Genomic DNA, 23,074 nt, shown 5'->3' with positions numbered 1-23,074 from the left:
TTACTACATTGGAACAACAAATGTGTACAACACAGTATAAATTATTAATAATTGTATCCTAATGTAAAATTAGGACAGACTGCCATCTAGAGTTTACCATTCAGATCTCTATTCTAGATGATAGGCCTACTCAAGATTTGTCACCAGTCAGTTTTATTCAGTTTCTAAGTGCTTTATTGGGATATGATTTTTAACATACAATATTGGCAACGCACACAATAAAAGTAGTGACATGAAAAAAATACTATTCATGTTAATAATATAATAATAATAATAATAATAATAATAATAATAATAATAATATGCACAATAAAATTGAAATGGTCCCTATAACTCTCCAGTGTTCATTGATAATTGATCTATATAAACAATCAGACAGTTTATGGGAGATATTTCCGAAATAATTCAATGATCATGAACCAAATATGCACAGATACCTCTGCCATTAAAGCTGTACGGGTAACTTAGTTAAGAAAGTAAACAATCATAATGCGCCACGCGCTGCGGTCTGTTTACAGGCACTTTGCCAGCTCGTGAAATTACGGAGCCTACTATGGCAAGAGGTTTTTAGGTCATGAATATTAATTACGCCATGTTTGCGTTCCTTAATAACCTTCCAGTAGCGAACGTTCTATATATGTATAGTGCCGAGGGCTTGGCTCGTGTTGAATATTAATAATCCATCCTTACCATAGTAGGATTGGAAATGTCGCTGTCAGCTGTGAATCATGATGAGGCAGCGCGAGTGGATCCAGCATGTTTCTATTTTCTGCCTTCCCTTTGACTCGGGAAGTAGTCGCGAAAAAATAACGGTGCAAGCCATAAACAAGGGACAATTTACACCGCGGTACAGATACACAGGTCTGACAACCCTGTAAACGACGACACATCATGGTTTCAATGCAGATGACGTCGTTGTAGTTGTGACATGCGGATGTGTTTGTGTGCTTGTATCTAGTGCTGGTGATGGCAGTGCGGCCCCCTCCATGCGTGATTGACTGCGGGACAGGGTGAGTTTGTTTACTGTCACATACCAATAACCTTTATACTCTTCCAGTGTCATTTCTGCTGGACCCGAAAAAAAAGTCAAATATTGCATGTAGCTATGTGCTTTTGCAGACTATATGTAACTAAATATTGCCATACTTTGCATTTTATTACTCTCTGTGTGATAGATAACACATATAATTACATGATTGATTGCAATGGGTTTTTTTGTAGGGAGAAAACATACAAAATTCAACAGTCCGTTATTCCTAAACTTCTTTAAAATGCTTCTGAATCGTTGTAATCTGTTATGATTTGGGTCAGGAGGATTAATTCACAAATTTGGATGAGGGATATGTGAATTGGGGGTTGTAGGGTAAATTAAGGGTTATTGGGACAGTTTTTGAATTTCTGCCTTGTGCAAGGTTTCTTTCCATAAAACATCAAACCAAACACATGATACATTTCTGTAAAACTGAAGATGTTACCTATCCATTTGAACAGGCAAAAAGTTTATATTTTAATGAAAGGATGTTACATAGGTCTACACTTTTATGTAAACTGAGCCAAACCCCATTTTTTGGGGTATTTGGATGACATTTTGGGTGCCTCCATGAATTAACTGTCTGACAAACGCATTTAACCTGCACAAACCTTTAATGGAAACATGCATATGGTTTATCACTGCAACACAATCAGTAAAAAATTGTTAACTATAATGTTTCTATTTTCAGAATTAGGTCGTTATATTTTAGAAAAATCTAGCTAGTTCATGAATATTTTTGTGGTTGATTTGGGCTTACTCAAATAAAGAGGTTGGGAACCACTGATTTAGAGCATACAGAGCATAAACAATGGTTCTCTATTGCAAGGATAATCATTTTCTTAATTAGCAAAGCCTTTAAGCACTGTCCCAATCACCCAAATTGTGTTTAGGTGGATGGGACGAAATAAAAACAACCTATTCTGAAAATAGAAACATGATATTAACAATTTTTTTTACTGATTTTGTATCAGTAGTGCATCACATTCATGTTTGCATCAAACGTTTGTACAATATAGTAGCTATACGACAATTTTAGGACCTTATTATGAAATCAGCAAAAGCTAATGTCATTTTCCTCAGTTCATGTATTTCTGGGTCAATCTCCTGTTTGATGCCTGCTCCGCCCACCTACAGGATTTCACACCAATAAGGGCATCCAATTTTGATTATGTGGTCTCACAGCTAGGGCTCAGCAAAAAAAGTTTTTATTTTCACCCATTAGGTGAGAAAATAAACTCTGTATAGTTATACTGTCCTATTCAACCTTATGTCCCAATCAACCTTCATATAAATGCCATACATTGACATATGTTTATATCTGGTCTAGCTGTCTGATGAATTCAGACTTGTAGCACTAGTCAAATCAAATGCAAAAGTAACAGTATTTTGATGTAAACAACATCTGCATCTGAAAAATAAAGAGGCTCTGAGTGTATAGGAAGCAATATTCTTGATATGGTTTTCGGTATTATCTGTGTTTCCATATAAAATATGTTGGTCTTTATTTAATTGGCTGCCATTTCAAGACATTAATCAGGTGCATTATAGCTATACAATAAACTTCCACAGCTTTTATCTGAAAAAAGACTGTCTACTCACTGGAAATACTGATTGAAAAATGATAAACAAATAGACTGTACGTCTCATTCATGATGATGATCACTGTTCTTCTTCTCCAGGTACACCAAGATTGGTTATGCAGGAAACACGGAGCCCCAGTTCATCATGCCGTCCTGTGAGCTGCATGCCAGTTGAAGTTGTTAAATGCACAGCGGACAGATCAGAGAAGCCTAATACTGCATGTCCAACACTGAAATCCAGGATATAATATTTGGATCACGAATTTAATTAAAAACTGCCTTAGGGAACCACTTTTTTAAGCTATTATAAAAAATGTAATTTCAACACTGCTGCAACCTCAATATACTGTTGAATTTGAGGCCATTAAAAACACACATCCTTTCATAACACTTATTGATTGTGTTGCTTTTGTCAAAGGATACTGTCAAATATCAAATGTCGGTTGAGTTTATTTTATATGAATGTGCTTTGTGACTTCACAGAGCTTCAGTAAGCTGATTGTAGTGTTGTTACTGTAGGTATCGCGATCAGAGAGACAGCGGGTGTTGGAGATCAGGCACAGAGACGTCTCATGAAAGGGGTGGATGACCTCGATTTCTTCATCGGAGATGAAGCCACTGATAAGCCAAACTATGCAACCAAGGTGATCAGCTGTGATATGCACTGCACCAGTCTGTTTTTTAGGCCTATAGACATTGTACAATCTACCTCAGGAAGTTTATAACCGTATTTGTTGAGGCTTAAGATGTGGTCATATTTCAGCAAAAAAAAAGGTCCATTGTAAATAGCGTTGAGATGTATGAAGCACAGCTTACACAGAAATCTCTTTCAACACATGAAACTTCTTTATTGATTCCTATTGAAATTACTGGATTTCCCAAGCATTAAAGCACAACAAAAGATTATTAAACCATAATGATTTAAAATGTTCTTTAAAGTAAAACTTTTAACTTAAAAAGTGTACTTAAGTGTGCTAAGAAACAGTCATTAAAGTGAACTGTCTTTAAGCGGTATTTTATTCCATAATAGCCAAATATTAAATTATCTGCATGTACCATTTTAACAATATGCTTGAAATTTGAAGCACACTACAAATGCACATATGATACAATTATGCACACTTCTTTTTCACAATGGGTGGTAGCATCATACTGTTGGGTTGCCTTTCATCCTCTGGGACAGGGCATCTTTTTACAATAGAAGGAAGAATGGATGATGTAAACTACTTGAAAATCCTGAGAGAGAACCTGTTTAAAAAAAACCTGAAATGTGAAGTTTGTTTTTGGAGAACAAAGTTTTTAAAAAAAGCCAAAGATAAACCCTACAATTAGAAACCCCTACATAAAATTCTTATTAAAAAAAGGATTGTCCAGTAATCAAGTTCTCGCAAGCAACTGTGATTAAAGGGATAGTTCACCCAAAAATGAAAATTCTGTCAGTATTTACTCACCCTCATGTTGTTCCAACCCCGTAAGATCTTCGTTCATCTTCGGAACATGAATTATGTTATTTTTGATGAAATCTGAGGGCTGGATCACTCCTCCATAGGCTTCCTGAGGGATTGAACTTGCAGGCCCCGAAAAGTTATTACAGATCTCGTTAAAATAATCCAAGTGACTACAGTGGCTCAATCTTAAATTTATCAAACGACGAGAATACTTTTTGTGCGCAAAAAAAACAAAAATAACGACTTTATTTCAACTATTCATTTCCTTCTCTGTGGGCCTTGAGTCAGTTCACTGGTGTAATAGCGTAAGCTTCTGTTGTTGTACCTCACACGCATCACACACATGACCAGCGTCGGCCAATAGTGAGCCTACGTGTGACGTAGATCTACGCTATTACACTACGCTAACTGACTAGATGCCGACAGAGAAGGAAATGTATAGTTGAAATAAAGTCGTTATTTTTGTTTTGTTTTTGCGCACAAAAAGTATTCTCGTCGCTTGATAAACTTAAGATTGAGCCACTGTAGTCACTTGGATTATTTTAACGAGGTCTGTAATAACTTTTCGGGTCTGGCAAGTTCAATCCCTCAAGAAGCCTATGGAGGAGTGATCCAGCTCTCGGATTTCATCAAAAATATATTAATTCGTGTTCCGAAGATGAACGAAGATCTTACGGGGTTGGAACAACATGAGGGTGAGTAAATACTGACAGAATTTTCATTTTTGGGTGAACTATCCCTATCCCTGTTTTCACCAGCGATGAGACTGTTGAATAATAAAATGTGTGAATATAAAATCTATCTCTGACATTTGCCAAAAAAAGGCATTTACCACCTCATTCTAGATTAATTGAGCTCTATTATCATTTTACTGAAATTTGGCACAATAATGTGCAATCATCATATTTCATAACTGTTGCGTCATCTGATGAGTATATTATTCCAAAGTTTGTGTTGTTACGGGGACAACAAACAACATTATTTAAGAATAGAGTGATGAAGAAGTCATGTAAAAGCGGCAGGCTTTTCTCTGTGTATACATCAGTGGCCCATCAGACATGGAATTGTTGAGGATTGGGACCTCATGGAAAAGTTCATGGAGCAGATCATATTTAAATATCTCCGAGCTGAGCCGGAGGACCACAGCTTCCTGATGGTATGTCGCCTGTACATTCTTAAATATGAGATAATGAAGTGTTTGGCACAGTGATTTGAATTGATTTGTGAAACAGATTCTTCCCATTGAGAAACAGAGGAAGCACATACATAATTGAAGCTACCAAATGAAATATTTATTGTTTGCATAATGATAAATTATGCTGCTTTGTCTGTACCAGAGTGCAACAGTGTTTTCATGTCACAAACAGGATGTTTCCAGTGTGTCTTTTGCACGTGTCTTTGTCTCACTGCTCCACTTGATGATGACAAAACACTTTTTATATGCACTAATATTTTACATTACAAAAGACCGCATTTAATTTATTCAACAGGGCTTTTGTGTCTGTTTATCCTGATGTTGCAGTGCTTTTATTTTCTCCTCAGACAGAACCTCCTCTAAATACCCCAGAGAACCGGGAATACTTAGCTGAGATCATGTTTGAAACGTTCAGTGTCCCAGGACTGTATATCGCTGTTCAGGTAGACTTTTATGTTTAAATACTGTGCTTGAAAATTGTGTTTGAAATAACAATAATGTGTAAAATAAAATCTTGTAAATTAATTAGCATTTAACCCTTGTGCATCAATTTAAAAAAGTTACACATAGGTCTATAGAGGACAAAAATGTATGCGTCAAAAAACAGTCAAAACAAATTTGAAGCTTGGGAGCACAGACCTAAGTCTCATTTTGAAGCCTTGCCAACAGAATGAAAGCCTATTAACAAAGATTGCATCATTTTATAGTTAAATGCCTGGGACTGGGATTAAAAAATTGCAGGTTTAATGGGTTTCAATTGGACCATTTTTGTCCTTAAGGTCCTGAGTGGAACTATTTTGTGTACCTGGTGCAAAATATATTTATTAAAGGAAATAGGGGTGAAATAATAAAATTCCAATAAAAATACACACCTGTGTCAAAATATGCAGTTGGCATTAACACGGGCACAATTATATAAAAAATAAAATAAAAACCTGAAAAAGACAAAAATGTCCACAAGGTTGCTCAAGGGTTAAATATAATGTAACCCTCATGTTGTGTTGCGGGACAATTTAAACAAATGAAACTGCTTTAAACCCTGGTTAAACAATTTATTTCTGCAATTTTGTGACTTTGCATGCAAAGTTTCAACACATGGATGTGTTATGGAAAGGATGTACAAATTTTGGTTTCCAATCAAGTAAAGTCAAGTAAAAAGAGATGCGGAACAGGCAGAATTCTCAGGAACGGCTCTCTTGGCTGACTCAGAAGAGTCAGAGGGGGTGGGAGTGGGAGGCAGTGGGATAACTCATTGCTGGGTGATGAAACAGACTCGGTGCAGGCGGGCGAAAGAGGCAGTGTGCTAACAGTGTGCTCTCCTACGAATCAAACAGGGGCTCAGAGTTCAGCACATCCACATCAGCCTTTGTTGACGGGACAGTGCTACATTAGTTTTACAAGGGTTGATGGAGTAATGTGATTTTACCACAGGACGTCTGTAATAATAATGGCCAATTCGCACAGGATAAGATATCTCAGTAAAACTATCAGAACTGGGAGGGTTTTTAGGCACCTGTAATCATGTGCATATTACGTTGCTTCCTGACATCACGTGCGCAACACATATAACCTATATTTATATATATAAAACAGTTAGGTCCGGTCGAACGATGTATTAATTAAGTTCTGATTGGATTATAGGCTATAGTAATAGGCTCAGGTTCTGGGGCGATATATGGCTCAGGCGTTGGCTCTGGCATCACGGCAGGCTCAGGCTCTATGCCTGTTGGGACGGTGGTGGCAGATGGCACAAAGTGCACGCCGTGGACTGTGGTTAGATGATCCTTCACTATCTCGACGATGGTAAAGGGGAATCCTCAGTGAACCAGGACCCAGTCCACAAACTCCTGGAAGCATTGAGCCCTGCCCGGAAAAACACACTTAGGCTGTCATCGTATAGTTTACCAGATGGAGAAGGTCTAAAAATGTGTCTCTCGAGGGAGCGGTCCCCGTGGGATAGGAGGAGGATACGAACAGCCACAATAAAGGAAAAGAGCTTGATCTATTCACTGCAGTAATGATTTATTAACAAAAAAACCTCAAAGAAACAAAATACTCAGAGTACTTAGACTGGATAAACTGGAACAGAACAACTGGTAAATTGGACAAGAACAGACAAACTGAACAAAACACAGGGCTTAAATACAAAAGTCAAAATATTTAACGAAATGACCAAAAGGTGCAACTGGTAATCGAATCAACGAACTCAAACACAGGAAACAAAATTAGAACATGTATCCAACCCACCCAAAAAACGAAAATTGACACAGATTACTCATAAAATAACCGTAACTCTCATCTGATTGATGGAGACAGTTTGTTTTATACATTCAGCTTGGCAGCATTGATAGCAAGTCAAAGAACTTTCAACTGAACCATGCACATGTGTTTTAAACACATAATGTGTTTAACAACTGCTCAGGTAATGTCAAGAGTCTGACCCATTATTTCAGTAATTCACACTTTGATAGTATGCAAATATTTCTGCACATTATCGCTCAAGTGATTGTCAGTCTCTGCTTCTCCAACGTGTCCACACTTTATTTCTACTGTCATGTTTTACTGCGTGTCTTTAGTAAATCCTGACTGCAGTTTTTAACGCCAAAAAGGGTGATTGTGCTGATGCAAGCTATTTGTAAGGCTGGTTCAAAATGTCAATATATTATTTGTTTTAGTTCCTTATAGTTCCATGTCCCATTTTGTCACTGACCTACAGTCTGCAAACATGTATTTTACAATCAAGTTTGTCATCTATCCAAGGTAAACTTTGGGACTCACACTGGACATAGTCTTGTATTCTGCATGGAATATGTTGGAAACAGCAACTTATTTATCTATGTGGCCATTTTTCAGGCTGTTTTGGCATTGGCGGCATCATGGACTTCAAAACAGGTTGGAAAACGAACACTAACAGGAATCGTGATTGATAGCGGTGATGGGGTTACTCATGCCATACCAGTGGTAATCAACCCAGATATACATTCAATGCTATAAAAAGTAATATATAAGCCAAAAATGCATGAATTTCATTGTGTTAGATCAAGTGGCATCTGCAAACAAATGCTGCTGGAGCTTTCCGCAACAATTTAGATGGCTGATTTCTGTTTGTTTTTATCTTTTAGGCCGAAGGTTATGTGATTGGCAGCTGTATAAAGCACATCCCTATAGCAGGAAGAGACATCACCTACTTTATTCAGCAGCTGCTAAGAGATAGAGAGATTGGCGTTCCTCCAGAACAGTCACTGGAGACCGCAAAAGCTGTTAAAGTGGGTAACAGCAGGGATAATATTCCTTTCTCTGGCATTCCTCATTCTGATTGGTTAGTCGTGACATTCAGTGGTCAAATATTTTTATATAATGACCAGTAAACTTATATTTCACTCATTCCAATGTACAGTCAGTGCACAGGTTCTGAATACCTTGTCTGGGTTAATTTTATTATAATAGCCAGCAGACTGTGCATTATCCTTTACTTAGCCTCCTATTTCTCTCTTTCACATGTTTTCTTTTTTTAATAATCTGAATCAGAGTTCATGTTCTGTAAACCCTTGAAATAAATTTAAAAAAAATCATATTTATATGTAATACAGCTTTTGTGCTCCTTATCTGTATTACTCTATTGTTTTGTTTGCTTTTTTAGGAAAGGTATTGCTACATCTGTCCAGACATAGTGAAGGAATTCACAAAATATGACATGGACCCTGGCAAATGGATAAAAAAATACAAGGGAATCAATGCTATCAGCAAAAATGATTTTCTAATAGATGTCGGATATGAGCGTTTTCTGGGACCAGAGATATTTTTTCACCCTGAGGTAGAAATACCACACTGTCTGAATTATTCAACATGTATACCCAGAATGACCTTTGGAAACTGTAGTAAAAGGTCTTTTCACTCTGCAGTTTGCCAACCCAGACTTCTTGCAGCCCATCTCTGATGTAGTGGATGAAGTCATTCAGAACTGCCCTATAGATGTCAGAAGACCACTTTACAAGGTACAATACCATTAAATGTATACAATATTTTGGAAATGTTATTATTTGATAGTGAGGCTTGTTGAGGAGCCAATATTCTCAATAAAGAACAGGAGTCAAAGTTGACATTCAATCATACTACAAGAGAAGGGTAAATTTACCCCAGTCAAGTTTACTTGATTATTCAAGATTTTTTAGTTTCAGTGGAAAGGAGTGGTAAACTAAGTTAGTTTCATATTTATGTTTAAATAATAGCCATATGATATTTTTTTCATTTCATCTATGTTGATTATATGAAAAGTGAATAGCCTAATCATAAGATGCGCAATATCGAGAGACATCATTTTGACCACTTTATTAAGTTTGGTTTTGTATAAAGCCTTTCTTTAAAGTGAATTTCGTTTTGTATAAATTGTATCTTAGTTTTAATCAATGTTTCATCAACCAATTACCTGGATTTAAATAAATAAGAAGCAAATAGGCTATAGCAGACAATATAATTAGGACATGGATGCGCCGACGCGATATAACTTGCATTGCTCGTTATTGTGCTACAATGTGAAGAAAATCCAGCAAAACGCGCCGGCGACCTCAGAGGGTTAAACGTAAATAATAACATGTATTATTATTATTATTATAGGTGCACTGAGGGGAGAAGGAGTTGTGGACACTATTTTGTTGAAAGCAAAAGCGTCTGCATCAGCTCTCACCCTGAAGTGGCCAAAAGATTCCATTTTTGTGTGTGTGTGTATTTGTTTTCTGAATTTAACTATAAAGATCGTTGCCGTGCTTGCATCACTCCCTTACTCCTCCTATAGTCCCTATGGCCACTTGTCCTGCTTGAATGCAAATGGAAAAAAAAGTTTTTGAGGGAGAGTAGTAATAATTCGTTACATTTATGTAGCGCTTTTCTAGGTAGTAATAATTAATAGATCTGTTTAGAAGTGGACTTTTCCTATAACCACGTTCCTGTAATTGCTTGGTCGGAAAAAATCCCCCCCACCCCCAGCACCCCCTGTCGAAAATGACTTCCGACTCTGTCTTTGTCTCACAATTCTGAGAAAAAAGTATGAACTCACAATTGCGACACAGTAGGTTACAGTGTGCACATCCAAAAAAAAAAAACTTTAGAGCAGGTGCTTGTCCAAAAAGAAACCAAAAAGAATGAAAGGACTTCAAAAAAGAACAAAACCACTACTTGTTGAAAACAGAAATGGTAGATACTTTTTTTGTCTATCTGTAATATAGTTTTGAGAGCATTGTGGCAATGTGCTGCCCTTTTGTTTTTTCTTACTGTCACAATACTGAGAGTAACAATTTGTTCTGTTCATTTTTCTGTTTTCCTTACCTTTATACTGTCTATTGATACTGTCATGTTTTAATAAAACATGTTAATGGTAGCTCAGCACACACCCATATCTGTAAAAGAAAGTCACTTCATACAAAGAAAGTTACAGTTGTTCTAGCATTTAATTTAAGGGCACTTTGTTCAGTCACCCCTTTGACTATATTGCAATTTGTGTTATGTGTTGTCATAGTGGGATCAGTTCTTTTATTTCTCCAACAGGGGTCAGTGTGTATCCACTCTGTTCACAATTAATCTAAATAGTCTAGAATAGAGAGAGCTTCAACTGATCCCTGCAAATGGGACTGAACAGCTCTGAAATAACCTCAGTATCCATTTCTATATCTCACAACTCTCAGCCTGAATAAATAGTGTCTTGACAAATTCAATTATGCACACTTATAATTAGTGCACATCTAGCCTACATCTCAGTGCACGGAAATATTCTTATTCATTTGCCTACGAAAGAAGCTTCACTGCGGACTATATTGACGGAATTGGATTTTGAGTGGAATGTGCTTTTATTCTTTTTATTTTATTTTCCTGCCACCATTTCTTGAGGTGTAAAAAATCTTGGCAGCAAAAGTAAACTAATCAACAAAGGTCGCTGAGCAGCGATCGGCTCATCTAGGGTTGTCTCTAGAAATTATATCAGCCATCTGTGTTAGAGAATGCTACTTCTTAAATGAACATATTACAATATTGTTTTACAGTAACTTTTTACATTTTTGCATTGTTCTTTTTTATTATTAAATTCCTTTTGCATTAGTGCAAGATAACTGTGGCTGTCTCTTCTCTATAATGAAAGTTCTGTGTTTGGCATGTAGGCATATTTCATATTGGAAGTGCTATTTTTTGCTGTGAACAAATATTTATCTCCCCGACATGCAGTGTCATTCAGGCTATGCCACGAAAACTTTGTTCTGACAACCGCAAAGTTTATGGCGACCCAACTCCCCAAGCCAGTTCTGTTATTTCCTCTACAAATAACAATTACTACAGGAGTTCACTTAAAAAACCTGGAGTTATTTTCAGATATCATCAGTATCTTGAAGTATTTAAAACAAATATTGGAGTGGGCTGAAGGAAGTTACAAAAGAACAACTATACCCATAATGCTCACACATACAATAACAAACCTTACTGTGAATATACCCATATTTCTCCCAGCATGCAAATGGGGTTTTCAGTTGCATTTTTTATGCTTTCTTGGATTATATAAAGAATTAAGTCAATGTGAAACGTATTTCGTTTACACATGTTCTGTACACAAACATGTGAACTTTAAAAGCTGCACAATGTCACAAGGCTTTCATCAAATCAGAGGAAATATATTTATATATTCACATAATATGTACATCTTGCATGGGCCCTGAAATGATTGCTTTACACAACTTTAAGCATATACATGAGCTGGTCATGCAAAGGACCTTACAAAATGTAAAAGCTGTTCTGTGCCTGCTCAAAATTCAGTGTAAAGGCCACATAAAAGCCAGACTAAATGATGCCTTCTCTGACTGAAACTAGTATAAAAGTATGCAGCTGTAATTGCAGAGTTAATGTTATTCCACCTTTGAGCAGCATTAAATTGTAAAGACACTTAAATGCCACTTCAGAAGCACTTCTGTGCCATTTTTGCAGTTTAAATGAGACATTATTTGATTATCCTCTGCAGGGGGGATCAAGTCTTCTGGTAGAGAAATGAATTATGAATAAATTGAATTATGAATATTTAAGATCACCAAAGAAAAGAGAAATAAGGGAAATGAAGGTGCACGTCTCTTACCAGCGTCTGGTCTGCATTGTACTGTAGATTGAAAGCTGTTTACCTCAGTGAAAGGGTCCACTACCACAGTCCATCCACTTTTTTAAACTCATCAGTAAAGATGGAGGAAGCCAGCCTTTTATTCCCTAGATAGAGAACTAGCATGTCCTAATCCAAATAGCAGGATAGCTCTTCTCAAGTTCTTTAAGTGAGGATTGAACTCTCGGCCCTGTAATGAAACTCACATCTCCTGCAGATACCCAGTTATAAGCTGATCTCAGTCAGCCCATGGTCATTTATTCCCAGCATGCATCTCTGCTGGCCTTTGCCGACAATGTAACAGTAATTTATTGCAGAAGTATATTTGAAAAAAGCTATATTTTGGTTTTATTTATTTTTAATTAAATACATTCTGTGGACTGTAATATTTATAAGTGGACAAAAACTGAACTATTACTTGTTTCCACAGAATTGCATTTCTTAGAATAATTTGCTATTACCAAGCAGGGTTCTTTTCTTTTCATTTCAGTGATTTAATTCCTGTAGTGTTGTGGATTTTATTTTGATTTAATTTTTATCTAAATAGTTTTTCTCAGCACAGGGATAGTAGAGCGGTGATGCTTTGTCTTTGTCATAATGAGTCCATTTAAACAGAAGCAAATTTGTGCAAGTTTATAGATGCTTTTGCATACATTTTTCCATGATTTATATACTTTTTTTGGGGGGGTGAACATAATGAAAACACAGATATATCAGAATTGTGTGTGCGTTTGTGTGCATCAGAACATTGTCCTGTCGGGAGGCTCCACCATGTTTCGGGACTTTGGTCGCAGGCTGCAGCGGGACCTGAAGCGCGTGGTGGACGCCAGACTCCGACTGAGTGAGGAGCTCAGCGGCGGCAGAATAAAGGTCTGGTCTCATTAATGTCTCAGAATTTCTCACGCCACACTCACAATCATTATGTGTTGTAGTGCGTTTTGGATACTTTTTATAACTTCTCCTTTGCTTTTTACGCACAGAGACGATAACATTATCAAAATGAGTCTGTAAAAACTACTAAAAATGTTGTATTATGTATGCCAGGCCAGTAGTTGCTGATGTCACTTTGTAAAATAACACTACCCGCCAGAGCTGCACGATTATGACAAAAATCATAAATGCTGATTATTCCCTTGAAATTGTAATTGCGATTATTAATTACGATTATCACAATTTACATTGAATATATATAGGCATATTATAATACATGTTTACACAAAAATTGTTAACACACACAAGTACTCTTCCCCTTTACTTAACATACACATAAATTGTAAGAATGACTAATAAGACTAGAAAAACATTAGGACTATGCTAAAGCAATTAAATAGCAGTCCCAAACTAGTTTTTGTTAATACAATGTTGATATGAGCCACCACAGTCATTTAATAATATAAAAAATAACACAAAGTGAAAATAAAGTGGCATTTTTGAAAGGACAGTTACCGTGGTAAATACACAATACTAACAAGAACTGTTAATGAAACAGCTCCTGGTGAATAGAATGAAAATCATACCTGCATGCAAATCCTTCTCAGCTAACACGTGATTTATTGGTATTTTACTTTTATTTCGTGACTTAATAATTTGCATTGTAACGACGTTACAGTTTCTTTTGCACTTTATAGACCTTATGTAGCCCCGCCCCTTTTCAGCGGTGCGCTCCTTGTCTTTTGACTTCCGGTCTGTATATTCACAGCGATCTTGCATAGGTATGAATGAACTGCTCGTAAAAAAATTCCCGGTCGACATTTGACATCTGCTTTACAATGCTTATGATAAACATTAAAATTCTCATGATAACTTTTGTTAACTCTACAATAAGTAAATCCACTTCACCAGCTAATTACTCCTGGACAGCGATGCCATAGAAATATACAGAGCGACCGCAAAAACGGAAGTTCAAAGACAATATTCTAAAGATGACGGCGCCCTCGTTTCTCTGGTGCATAAGGTCTATACAGTGAAGCGATACACAGCGCGCGCCGCCGCATTTGCGCGTGCAATTGAAGAGTGCGCGCTACGAGCACAGTATAGTATGGCAAGCCAAGAGGGTCAGAATTACGCTATAGATTAATCGCGTTTACAGCCAAACGCCGTCTAATACGGCGTTTTAAACCGTATTTCGCGCGTTTTTTACGCCGTTGTAATTACAAACGCCGTAAAAAACGTGCGAAATATGTCAATGACGCCGTATTCCACGGCGTTTTAGTGTGCATGGAAAGCGCCGCTTTTTACGCTGTTCATCTCGCCATATGACAGCGTAAAAAACGCCGTTTTGGTTGAACAGAGCGCGCGTTATTTTACGGCGTTTTGCTAATAGTATAATGAGCCACGCCCACTGTTTTACACAGCCAGTGAGTTTGAACTGTTCTCTCCCAATCAATGATGAACTGAGTCAGACCAGACCAATTCAGCACGGATCATTATAGCCAAGGATCATTCGAATCTGTGAATGGTTTATTATTTTTTGTGTATAGCCTACCTACACTTACTATAAAAACAAAACATTGCTTGTATAATGAAGAAAACAAACAGCTTTCCTTTCCGTGAACTTGCTTCTCAAAAGCGATCCTTTTCACCATGAACCGAAATAAATTTCGTGTATAGATAGGCTATTTATTCCTTTTATATGATTTTATCCTGTTTTTTTCTTGTTCACAGAAGTGCTACAGGTGCATACGATGATGATTCTGTTCTTTATGCAGCTATTTGTGCATGCAGGCTAAAACTAAACCCCTGGAAAAAAATGTTTGCGTGTTTTTAATGGGTCACAGACACATTTAATGTTTCTAATGTTCCTAAGATTTTGCTTTACAAGCGGTACATTGATGACATTTTTATGATCACTAAGGCTACACCTGCAGAGATGTTGATGTTTTTGAATTATCTTAACTCAAGGACTGAGCATGTGAATTTCACTATGGAATGCGATCCAGTAAGCATTAGTTTCCTTGATGTTCGAGTATATATAAATGACGGGAAACTCCATACCGATCTATACCGAAAATCAACGGATCGCAACACTATTTTAAGAGGCGATAGTTTCCATCCTAGACCTTTAATTAAGAGTTTACCTATCAGTCAATTTAAGCGTGTGCGTAGAATCTGTAGCACGGATGAATCATATACTCACCAATCCAATGTTTTAACTAAAAGATTCTTGAATCGTGGTTACCGTATAGAATGGATCGAAAATGCCAAAAAGAAAATCAATGAGACCTCTCAAATGCAGTGTTTGCGAAAAAAACGCGATAAGAATACGCAAGTTCTCAATGCTCCCATTTGTACGATAAAGTACTCAGCATTGGGTGCGGAGTTTCGTAGCATTTTAAATAAACATTGGCATATCATTTCAAGTGATCCTAAATTATCAGGTGTCTTTAAAAATGGTCCAAAACTAGTCTTTAAACGCCAAAATAATCTTCGTGACTTGCTTGTGAAATCTGAATATCCTTCACGCACGAAACATGGTATTCCAACTCTTCCCCCAGGGAATTACAGGTGTGGTAATTGCGCCCAGTGTGCTTTTACACACAAATGTAAGAATTTTAGTCATCCACGTACTGGTCATGATATTCCGATACGTGGTACTATTACTTGTTCTTCCACTTATGTGATTTATCTAATTCGGTGTCCTTGCGGTCTTGCATACGTGGGAAAAACATTTAGACAATTGCGTACCCGTATTAGTGAACATCGCAGTACCATTAGGACTGGTGATATGCGCAGCCCTATAGCGGCTCATTTTAGAAAAGTAGGTCATAATGTCAGCGCCTTGCAGTATATTGGCATAGAAAAAGTAACAAAACCCTCAAGAGGAGGAGATTATGAGAAAAAATTATTACAGAGGGAATGCTTTTAGATTTATACCTTAAGCACTCTGTCACCATTAGGGTTGAATGAGGAGTTTGATATCAAGCCTTTTTTATAGTATTATTATTATTATGTATATGTGTTTATGTATATTTGTTTATATGTATATGCATGTATATGTATTTGTATATGTATATATGTATGGGTATGGTCACGTGCTTTGTATTTGTCACGTATCTGTCATTTGATCCCTTATGTGTGCATAATCAAGGTGATTTTAATTAATGATGATCACCTGTGTCTATTTAAAGCTAAACTTACTCTACAGTAATTATTGTGCCTGATGAAGACCTGATGGTCGAAACGTTGCCTTGCTAATAAATTCTTTGGAGCAGCTTTTTCAGTGTGCGGACTTCACACTTCTTCTTTTCTTATTGATTAGAGTTGCCATAGACTAAAGATTTTTCTAGTCGACTATAGTCATTCATTTAAGTAATTAGTTGACTAATCGCACGTTTATATTAATTTCTTCTTAAATACTGGATGCATGGAGGAATATAGCCTCCCATACTAAAGCGCATTCATAAATCTTGCCACAAAGCACCGGCAAAAGTAGGCTATTGATAATAAATGTGTCTGAACAAACAACGAGGCATTTTAATTGTTTATTAATAAACTAAATCAGGCAGCTAACATATCTCCATCTCCGCTATAAAGGGGATGCGCCTTTAGAGAGAAATGCACCTTTCATACGGATTACATAATCAGACGGTATTTGCTTTCGATTCTAATTCGTTCGTTTAAAAGTGGACATTTCAAGCTGTGAGGCTAGTTTACGCTGTTTTTCAGTTCATTTGAGACGCGCTCCAGTTCACGGAGAGCATGCAAGTTATTTTACAAAAGCACATCGTTTTCTTGTTATTGTGAGTTTACACAAATAGAATTAGTTGCGAATGATGTATTTTTCTTTTCTGTATGACCAGAAATTAGGGAGTATTTTAAGTTGTTTCCACTGTTGATAGGAAAATGCAAGTGATGCAAGTCGCCGGCGCCTCCATGTCATGCAGTAAGCGCGCTCCACAATGGTGGAATATGTTGGAATAGACGATTTAATATGAATGATGAGCGTCAAAATCTTGTGGTTATTTGTGATAATACTAGCCCTTTATTATTATTGTCTAATTAATAAATTATTAGACTGACATTGTGACTGACTGACTGACTAACTGACTGACTGACTGTGACTCTATTATGACGGACATTTGACGAATTGCTTTGTTCCTTTTTTTTAAGTTTTGGACAAAAGTGTCTTCTAAATATGTAGCCTAAAATGTAATAATAATAATAATTATTATTATTGTTATTATTATTATTTGAGTGTATAACTATAAACGAGTTCACTTAAGACAGTAATATGTTTATCATAAAATAATTTATGAATGCTTTATTTTTTAAGCAAAAATTATGCAAAAAATTTAGGCCTATTTTATCCAAAACTGTAAAAGGTTAGGTTATAGCCTATAAAAATAATACATTGATAAATTATTTTATGACAAACATATATATATTTGTAAATATTAGTGTCTTAAAAGAGCAAAATTTAGGCTACAGATCTGTGGATGTTCAGGGTTAGTTAACTAAAACTAAAACTATTAAAAACATTTATGCTAATCGACATAAACCGGAAATAAAGGAAAATATAAGTATTAGTTGAAAAACTTAAACTAAACGAAAATTTTAAAATGTTCATTTTTATCAACAAATTGGATTCATTTAGGTTTTTTTTCCCTGCGACCTTCAACCGACGCGATCATCTCCATTCATTAACCGACAAGATTATGTTAAATTAAAATTTACAAGTGTCTGTGACCCATTAAAAACACACAAACATTTTTTTCCAGGGGTTTAGTTTTAGCCTGCATGCACAAATAGCTGCATAAAGAACAGAATCATCATCGTATGCACCTGTAGCACTTCTGTGAACAAGAAAAAAACAGGATAAAATCATATAAAAGGAATAAATAGCCTATCTATACACGAAATTTATTTCGGTTCATGGTGAAAAGGATCGCTTTTGAGAAGCAAGTTCACGGAAAGGAAAGCTGTTTGTTTTCTTCATTATACAAGCAATGTTTTGTTTTTATAGTAAGTGTAGGTAGGCTATACACAAAAAATAATAAACCATTCACAGATTCGAATGATCCTTGGCTATAATGATCCGTGCTGAATTGGTCTGGTCTGACTCAGTTCATCATTGATTGGGAGAGAACAGTTCAAACTCACTGGCTGTGTAAAACAGTGGGCGTGGCTCATTATACTATTAGCAAAACGCCGTAAAATAACGCGCGCTCTGTTCAACCAAAACGGCGTTTTTTACGGCGTCATATGGCGAGATGAACGGCGTAAAAAGCGGCGCTTTCCATGCACACTAAAACGCCGTGGAATACGGCGTCATTGACATATTTCGCGAGTTTTTTACGGCGTTTGTAATTACAACGGCATAAAAAATGCGCGAAATACGGTTTAAAACGCCGTATTAGACGGCGTTTGGCTGTAAACGCGATTAATCTATAGCGTAATTCTGACTCTCTTGGCTTGCCATAGTATAGCGGCTGACAGGACATTAAAGTCCGTTTTTCTGAGGTGAAAGACTTTTTATTTCAGCGTACACTTACGTCACTGCCTGGTATGTCATATTGTTCTGGGTTTTCTGAGGTAGTCGTGATTCGCCTCTCATAACATAATTATGCTCTAAACACACACACGCAGAGTGGACTTTCTTTTGTAATCGCGGCTTTGAACGATCTTGGCATGATCTCCGTAATCGCAATTAGAAATTCGATTAATTGTGCAGCCCTACTACCCGCCTATAGACCGTTTTCACAAATTCCTGGTTTTGTAGTTTACAGAGAGATGATAACAGTATTGTTTTTTTTTTTTTTAAGTTAGCATCTTCAGGCTAAAATGCATAAAAGGTTTTCAGTTTTTAGTTGAAAACAGTGTCGTGTACCCAGCTCAACTATCCAGCTTCTTATAATGCCTCAATTTGCCCACATTTTATTTCACATTTCATTTTTGTAACAGAAAAGTGGTAAAAATTAATAACATCGTACAGTATTTACATTTCTAAAAGAGCACACATACGCATTTGTATATGCATATTGTATATGCATTTACTTAGATTCCCTTCATTTCGCTTTTCATTTCAAGTATTTGTAAATTTTGAGTGGAAATATTTTAAATATACTGGATACATATATACGTGTACATATACAGACACAAATAAGCTGGTAAAACAAAAAATTGTTTTAATGCATAAAGTATTTGTCTGGTACCTTTCATTGGATGCTTTTGAAATGTTTTTATTATTTAGTCCCGTAAGAACATAAAAAACAGGTATTTGTACATGTAGTCGCATTAGTATCCTTATGAACTTTTGCAACAAGATATAATTAATTTCCATAAATTGCAGATCCGTTATGTATTTCCTAAAATGTTTTTAGAGACGTTGTTGAATACATAGTGAAATTCTTTGAATACATCTGATTCCTCATCCAGCCCAAGCCCATGGAGGTGCAGGTAATATCTCATCACATGCAGCGATACGCCGTGTGGTTTGGGGGATCCATGTTGGCTTCTACGGTAATGCTCACACAGGATATTTCATTATATCTCTTTTTTGAAATATATTTATCACTTAACCACTGATTCATGTCCCTTTCTTAACATTCTATAGCCCGAGTTCTTCCAAGTGTGCCACTCTAAGAAGGACTACGAGGAATATGGACCCAGAATCTGTCGCCACAACCCAGTCTTTGGCATCATGTCCTAGTGCTGGTCTTGCACCCCGCTGTAAGCCTAGATATCAATTCAATCGATTTATCACCTCACCGTACTACACTTTGATTGTCACTCCTCTTTGAAAAGGAATAATTCAGGCTTTGACAAGCTTAGAATAGAAAGAACAAAGCTTTTTGTTTATCAGTGAAAAGGTCAAAGCCTGGCACAAGGGTATTATGTGGATTGGATCTGGAGACTTGAGGCTTGTGCTTTGATAGCAAGCGCTGAATGTTCAATACTCTAAATGCAGCATAAGAGAGGAATTGAAGAATTGCACATTGACTGCAGGCTGCGCAGGTGAAGCTATACAGTGGGGTCTGTTAACTTTGCCACTCATTTCAGTTTCTGTGTTTTGTTTGGATTTTAAAGGAATAGTTTGAAAATATTTGACAATTCTGTTGTTGTGTTGTTTCAAACCCATATGACTTAGTTTTGTCAATGAAACACAAAAAGATGTTTAGGAGAATGTCCAAGTTGCTATTTTTCATATAATGAAAGCATGCAGTGATTAGTGGCTGTTAAGCTCCAATAATAATAATAATATTAAATTTGTGTATAGGGACCTCAATTTTGCTCAGTTCTTCTATCAAAGCTAGTTGATCAGGGCCCAGTTGTTCGAAAGTTTGATCAGATTTCGGTTAATTGATTGGATCAAATCTTGAAAATGGGTTGTTCAAAAAAGGATTCTTAAATTGGATTAGATCACATAATCCACTCTTGGTTTTGATTAGGATCAAACCTTCTGTTTGTGTTGTTGAAAACTTTTTAGTAAGATACTTTTGATCCCCAAATCTGGATTATCCTGATCTCAGCAGAAGGGTGCATTCCGGATGGATTTCAGGAACAAAATGTAATAGAACTTGGTCAGATATTACAATGTTTGTATCTTTGACACATTTATAGCTGTCAAATTTATTGCATATTTATAGCTGTCAAAACGCATTTCATTTTAACTGTCATTTTAACTCTGATGATCATTAGAAATGAAGCAGTCAAAAGAAGTTTCTAACAATTGCATCCCCCATTGCTTGTATATTTTTATTTGTTTGTTGTGGATCAGATGAGGGGTCTAATGGTCTGTTGGGATATGGGAAATTCACAGGCCCCAGTAGGAACTTTTAACTGGAACGCCCCCTCAAGTAGGATTTGTGACTGGGGAAATCAGGGGAAGCGCAACAACCTCGACGTGGCTGCTCAGCACATCAACCATAGGGAAACAGTTGTGAAGTATTGTTTATTAGCACTTCTGTTTGTCTGTGTCTCAATAAACTCAGTGGCCCACACAGTACTATCACTTATGTGGACATGATACTTCAGCAGTATTTGTGCAAAATATTGCTTTTTATGCGTTTCATCTTAGTTCTCTTACGAGAGGTTCTCTCGTATTGCGTAAGTTGCTTACGCTACGGGTAAAGTCATCTTTTCTCGAGATATTGAAGCCAAAAATTATCCCAGGTAAATGAAGTGGAGTGTTCAAATGCAAATTTTACGCTGAGTGTTCTACCTGTTGTTTTTTACATATCTTGTAGCCTACATTGTGATATGTAGTCCCATTTAGAGCACTGAAAATCCATGCTACATTTACAGCATGTCATAATTATCGTTGTCTTGAGATGACAGCACGTGACGTTCTTTTCGGAGCTGTTCACGTCCTCGGATTGGGAATTATGCGCTTCAATCGGACCACTATCAACGCCTAAATGAATCTGAAGCAGTCAGGTGGTACAATGGTCATGTGGTACAAGTAGGACCTCTCAAACAATTCCTCAAAACATCTTACAGGCTTTAATTACGCGCTCTATTAGAATGTGAACGCTTTTTACAAGTTCAAATCGTGTAATTGTGGTAATTACAACATGGTGTGAATGCACCTCCAGATTTGGTGATGAAGTTTGTATCAGGCTGATTTAATCCAATGTTGCTTTCAAAAACCAGCACTAAAGTAAGATGGATTATCTGATCCTGGATAGCAAAACAGGGGATTTCTATATCTAGATCATTCTGATCCATTTGAAAATCTTTGAACAACTGGGTCCAGAACTTATATGGTCAAAAAGATAGTTTTTTGATGCTATTCTGGGGCTTGGAGCTTGATAGACATGAACATTAGCTATATCACACAACTTTTCCTTTTGTGTTGCATGGAAGAATGTTCATAGTTTGAAAGACAAGGAGTGAGTAATGGTTATGGACACTACTGCGAGTGGCTGTCCCTTCAAATTGTGCACTATGTAAAGGGGACAATTCCAAGTGAAGGAATTGGAGGAAGTCAGAAAAGGTTTTTGCTGTGATCTGTATGCATGTATATGCCTGAGATTGTTTCGTATCAGCAGTCATGAACGAAAAGTAGAATGTCATTGAATTGTACATACATAGAGTTTTCTATATTATATGGATTATTTCAGAATTAGTTTATATTTGTATTAAAGTGAAAATGGATTTGTGGGCAGTCAATTAACATAACTATGAATTTGAAGCAGTACAGTATATTCTTACTGGATATAGTATATATAGCTGATATAAGTGGAAATATATATTAAATTATTTTTGTCCAAAAGAAAATGTACTTTATTTTATTCAATAGCACACTATTTATGTATGTTAGTCCAACACATTGCAGTGAGAAGCATGGACTGTGATACCTTAGCAACCATGTTTGCCAAGAAAAAAATCTGCAGTTTAATGTGAATTAAAGCTCCTCTATCTAACAGTTCCTAAGCTTTTTTTTTCTTCTTTCAATCTGTCTTTTCTCCCACCCTATTTGCATCTCATTTGGTGGCTGTGCTTAACACAGTTTGAATAGGTGCTCTATTGAGGAAACAGTTTACTTTCATAACCTGTTTCTTGTTTATAATTCAGAATATAAAAGCTATACTCTTCATCTTTTAGTACAAGACACATTTATTACCAAAAACAATTATAACATAAAAGTAAATTGTATTAACCCACGTTATCTCAGATAGGAGCACATTTCAAAGTAATACCATTCACTTATAAGACAAATTGTTCTAAACAGGACCAGATTAGATTTTTCGGTTA

At 36.4% G+C, this 23,074-nt stretch overlaps 1 protein-coding gene across 2 annotated transcripts; it reads left to right on the top strand.

Annotated features, from left to right (window-relative positions):
• The first annotated feature begins 669 nt into the window (after window positions 1-669).
• actr3b (actin related protein 3B) lies at window positions 670-22,748 on the top strand. 2 transcript variants are annotated; one of them, XM_077244238.1, is made up of 14 exons: window positions 670-861; window positions 959-1,010; window positions 2,713-2,768; window positions 3,133-3,257; window positions 5,107-5,217; window positions 5,604-5,699; window positions 8,110-8,217; window positions 8,379-8,522; window positions 8,897-9,070; window positions 9,159-9,251; window positions 13,124-13,249; window positions 19,754-19,837; window positions 19,932-20,047; window positions 21,138-21,237. In XM_077244238.1, exons 1-13 carry the CDS (start codon window positions 729-731, stop codon window positions 20,025-20,027), a joined length of 1,398 nt encoding a protein of 465 aa, XP_077100353.1. In that variant the 5' UTR covers window positions 670-728; the 3' UTR covers window positions 20,028-20,047; window positions 21,138-21,237. The 2 variants fall into 2 exon arrangements, with proteins under 2 accessions (XP_077100353.1, XP_077100352.1); XM_077244237.1 differs by having other exon boundaries at window positions 19,932-22,748.
• The last annotated feature ends 326 nt before the right edge of the window (window positions 22,749-23,074 follow it).

This window comes from Siphateles boraxobius, unplaced genomic scaffold (assembly GCF_051911475.1).
Source record: "Siphateles boraxobius isolate OS27281-9 unplaced genomic scaffold, OSU_SipBor_1 26, whole genome shotgun sequence".
Taxonomy (NCBI): Eukaryota; Metazoa; Chordata; class Actinopteri; order Cypriniformes; family Leuciscidae; genus Siphateles; species Siphateles boraxobius.
The sequence above is the reverse complement of the archived record's forward strand: the minus strand, read 5'-3'. Positions and strand labels throughout refer to the sequence as shown.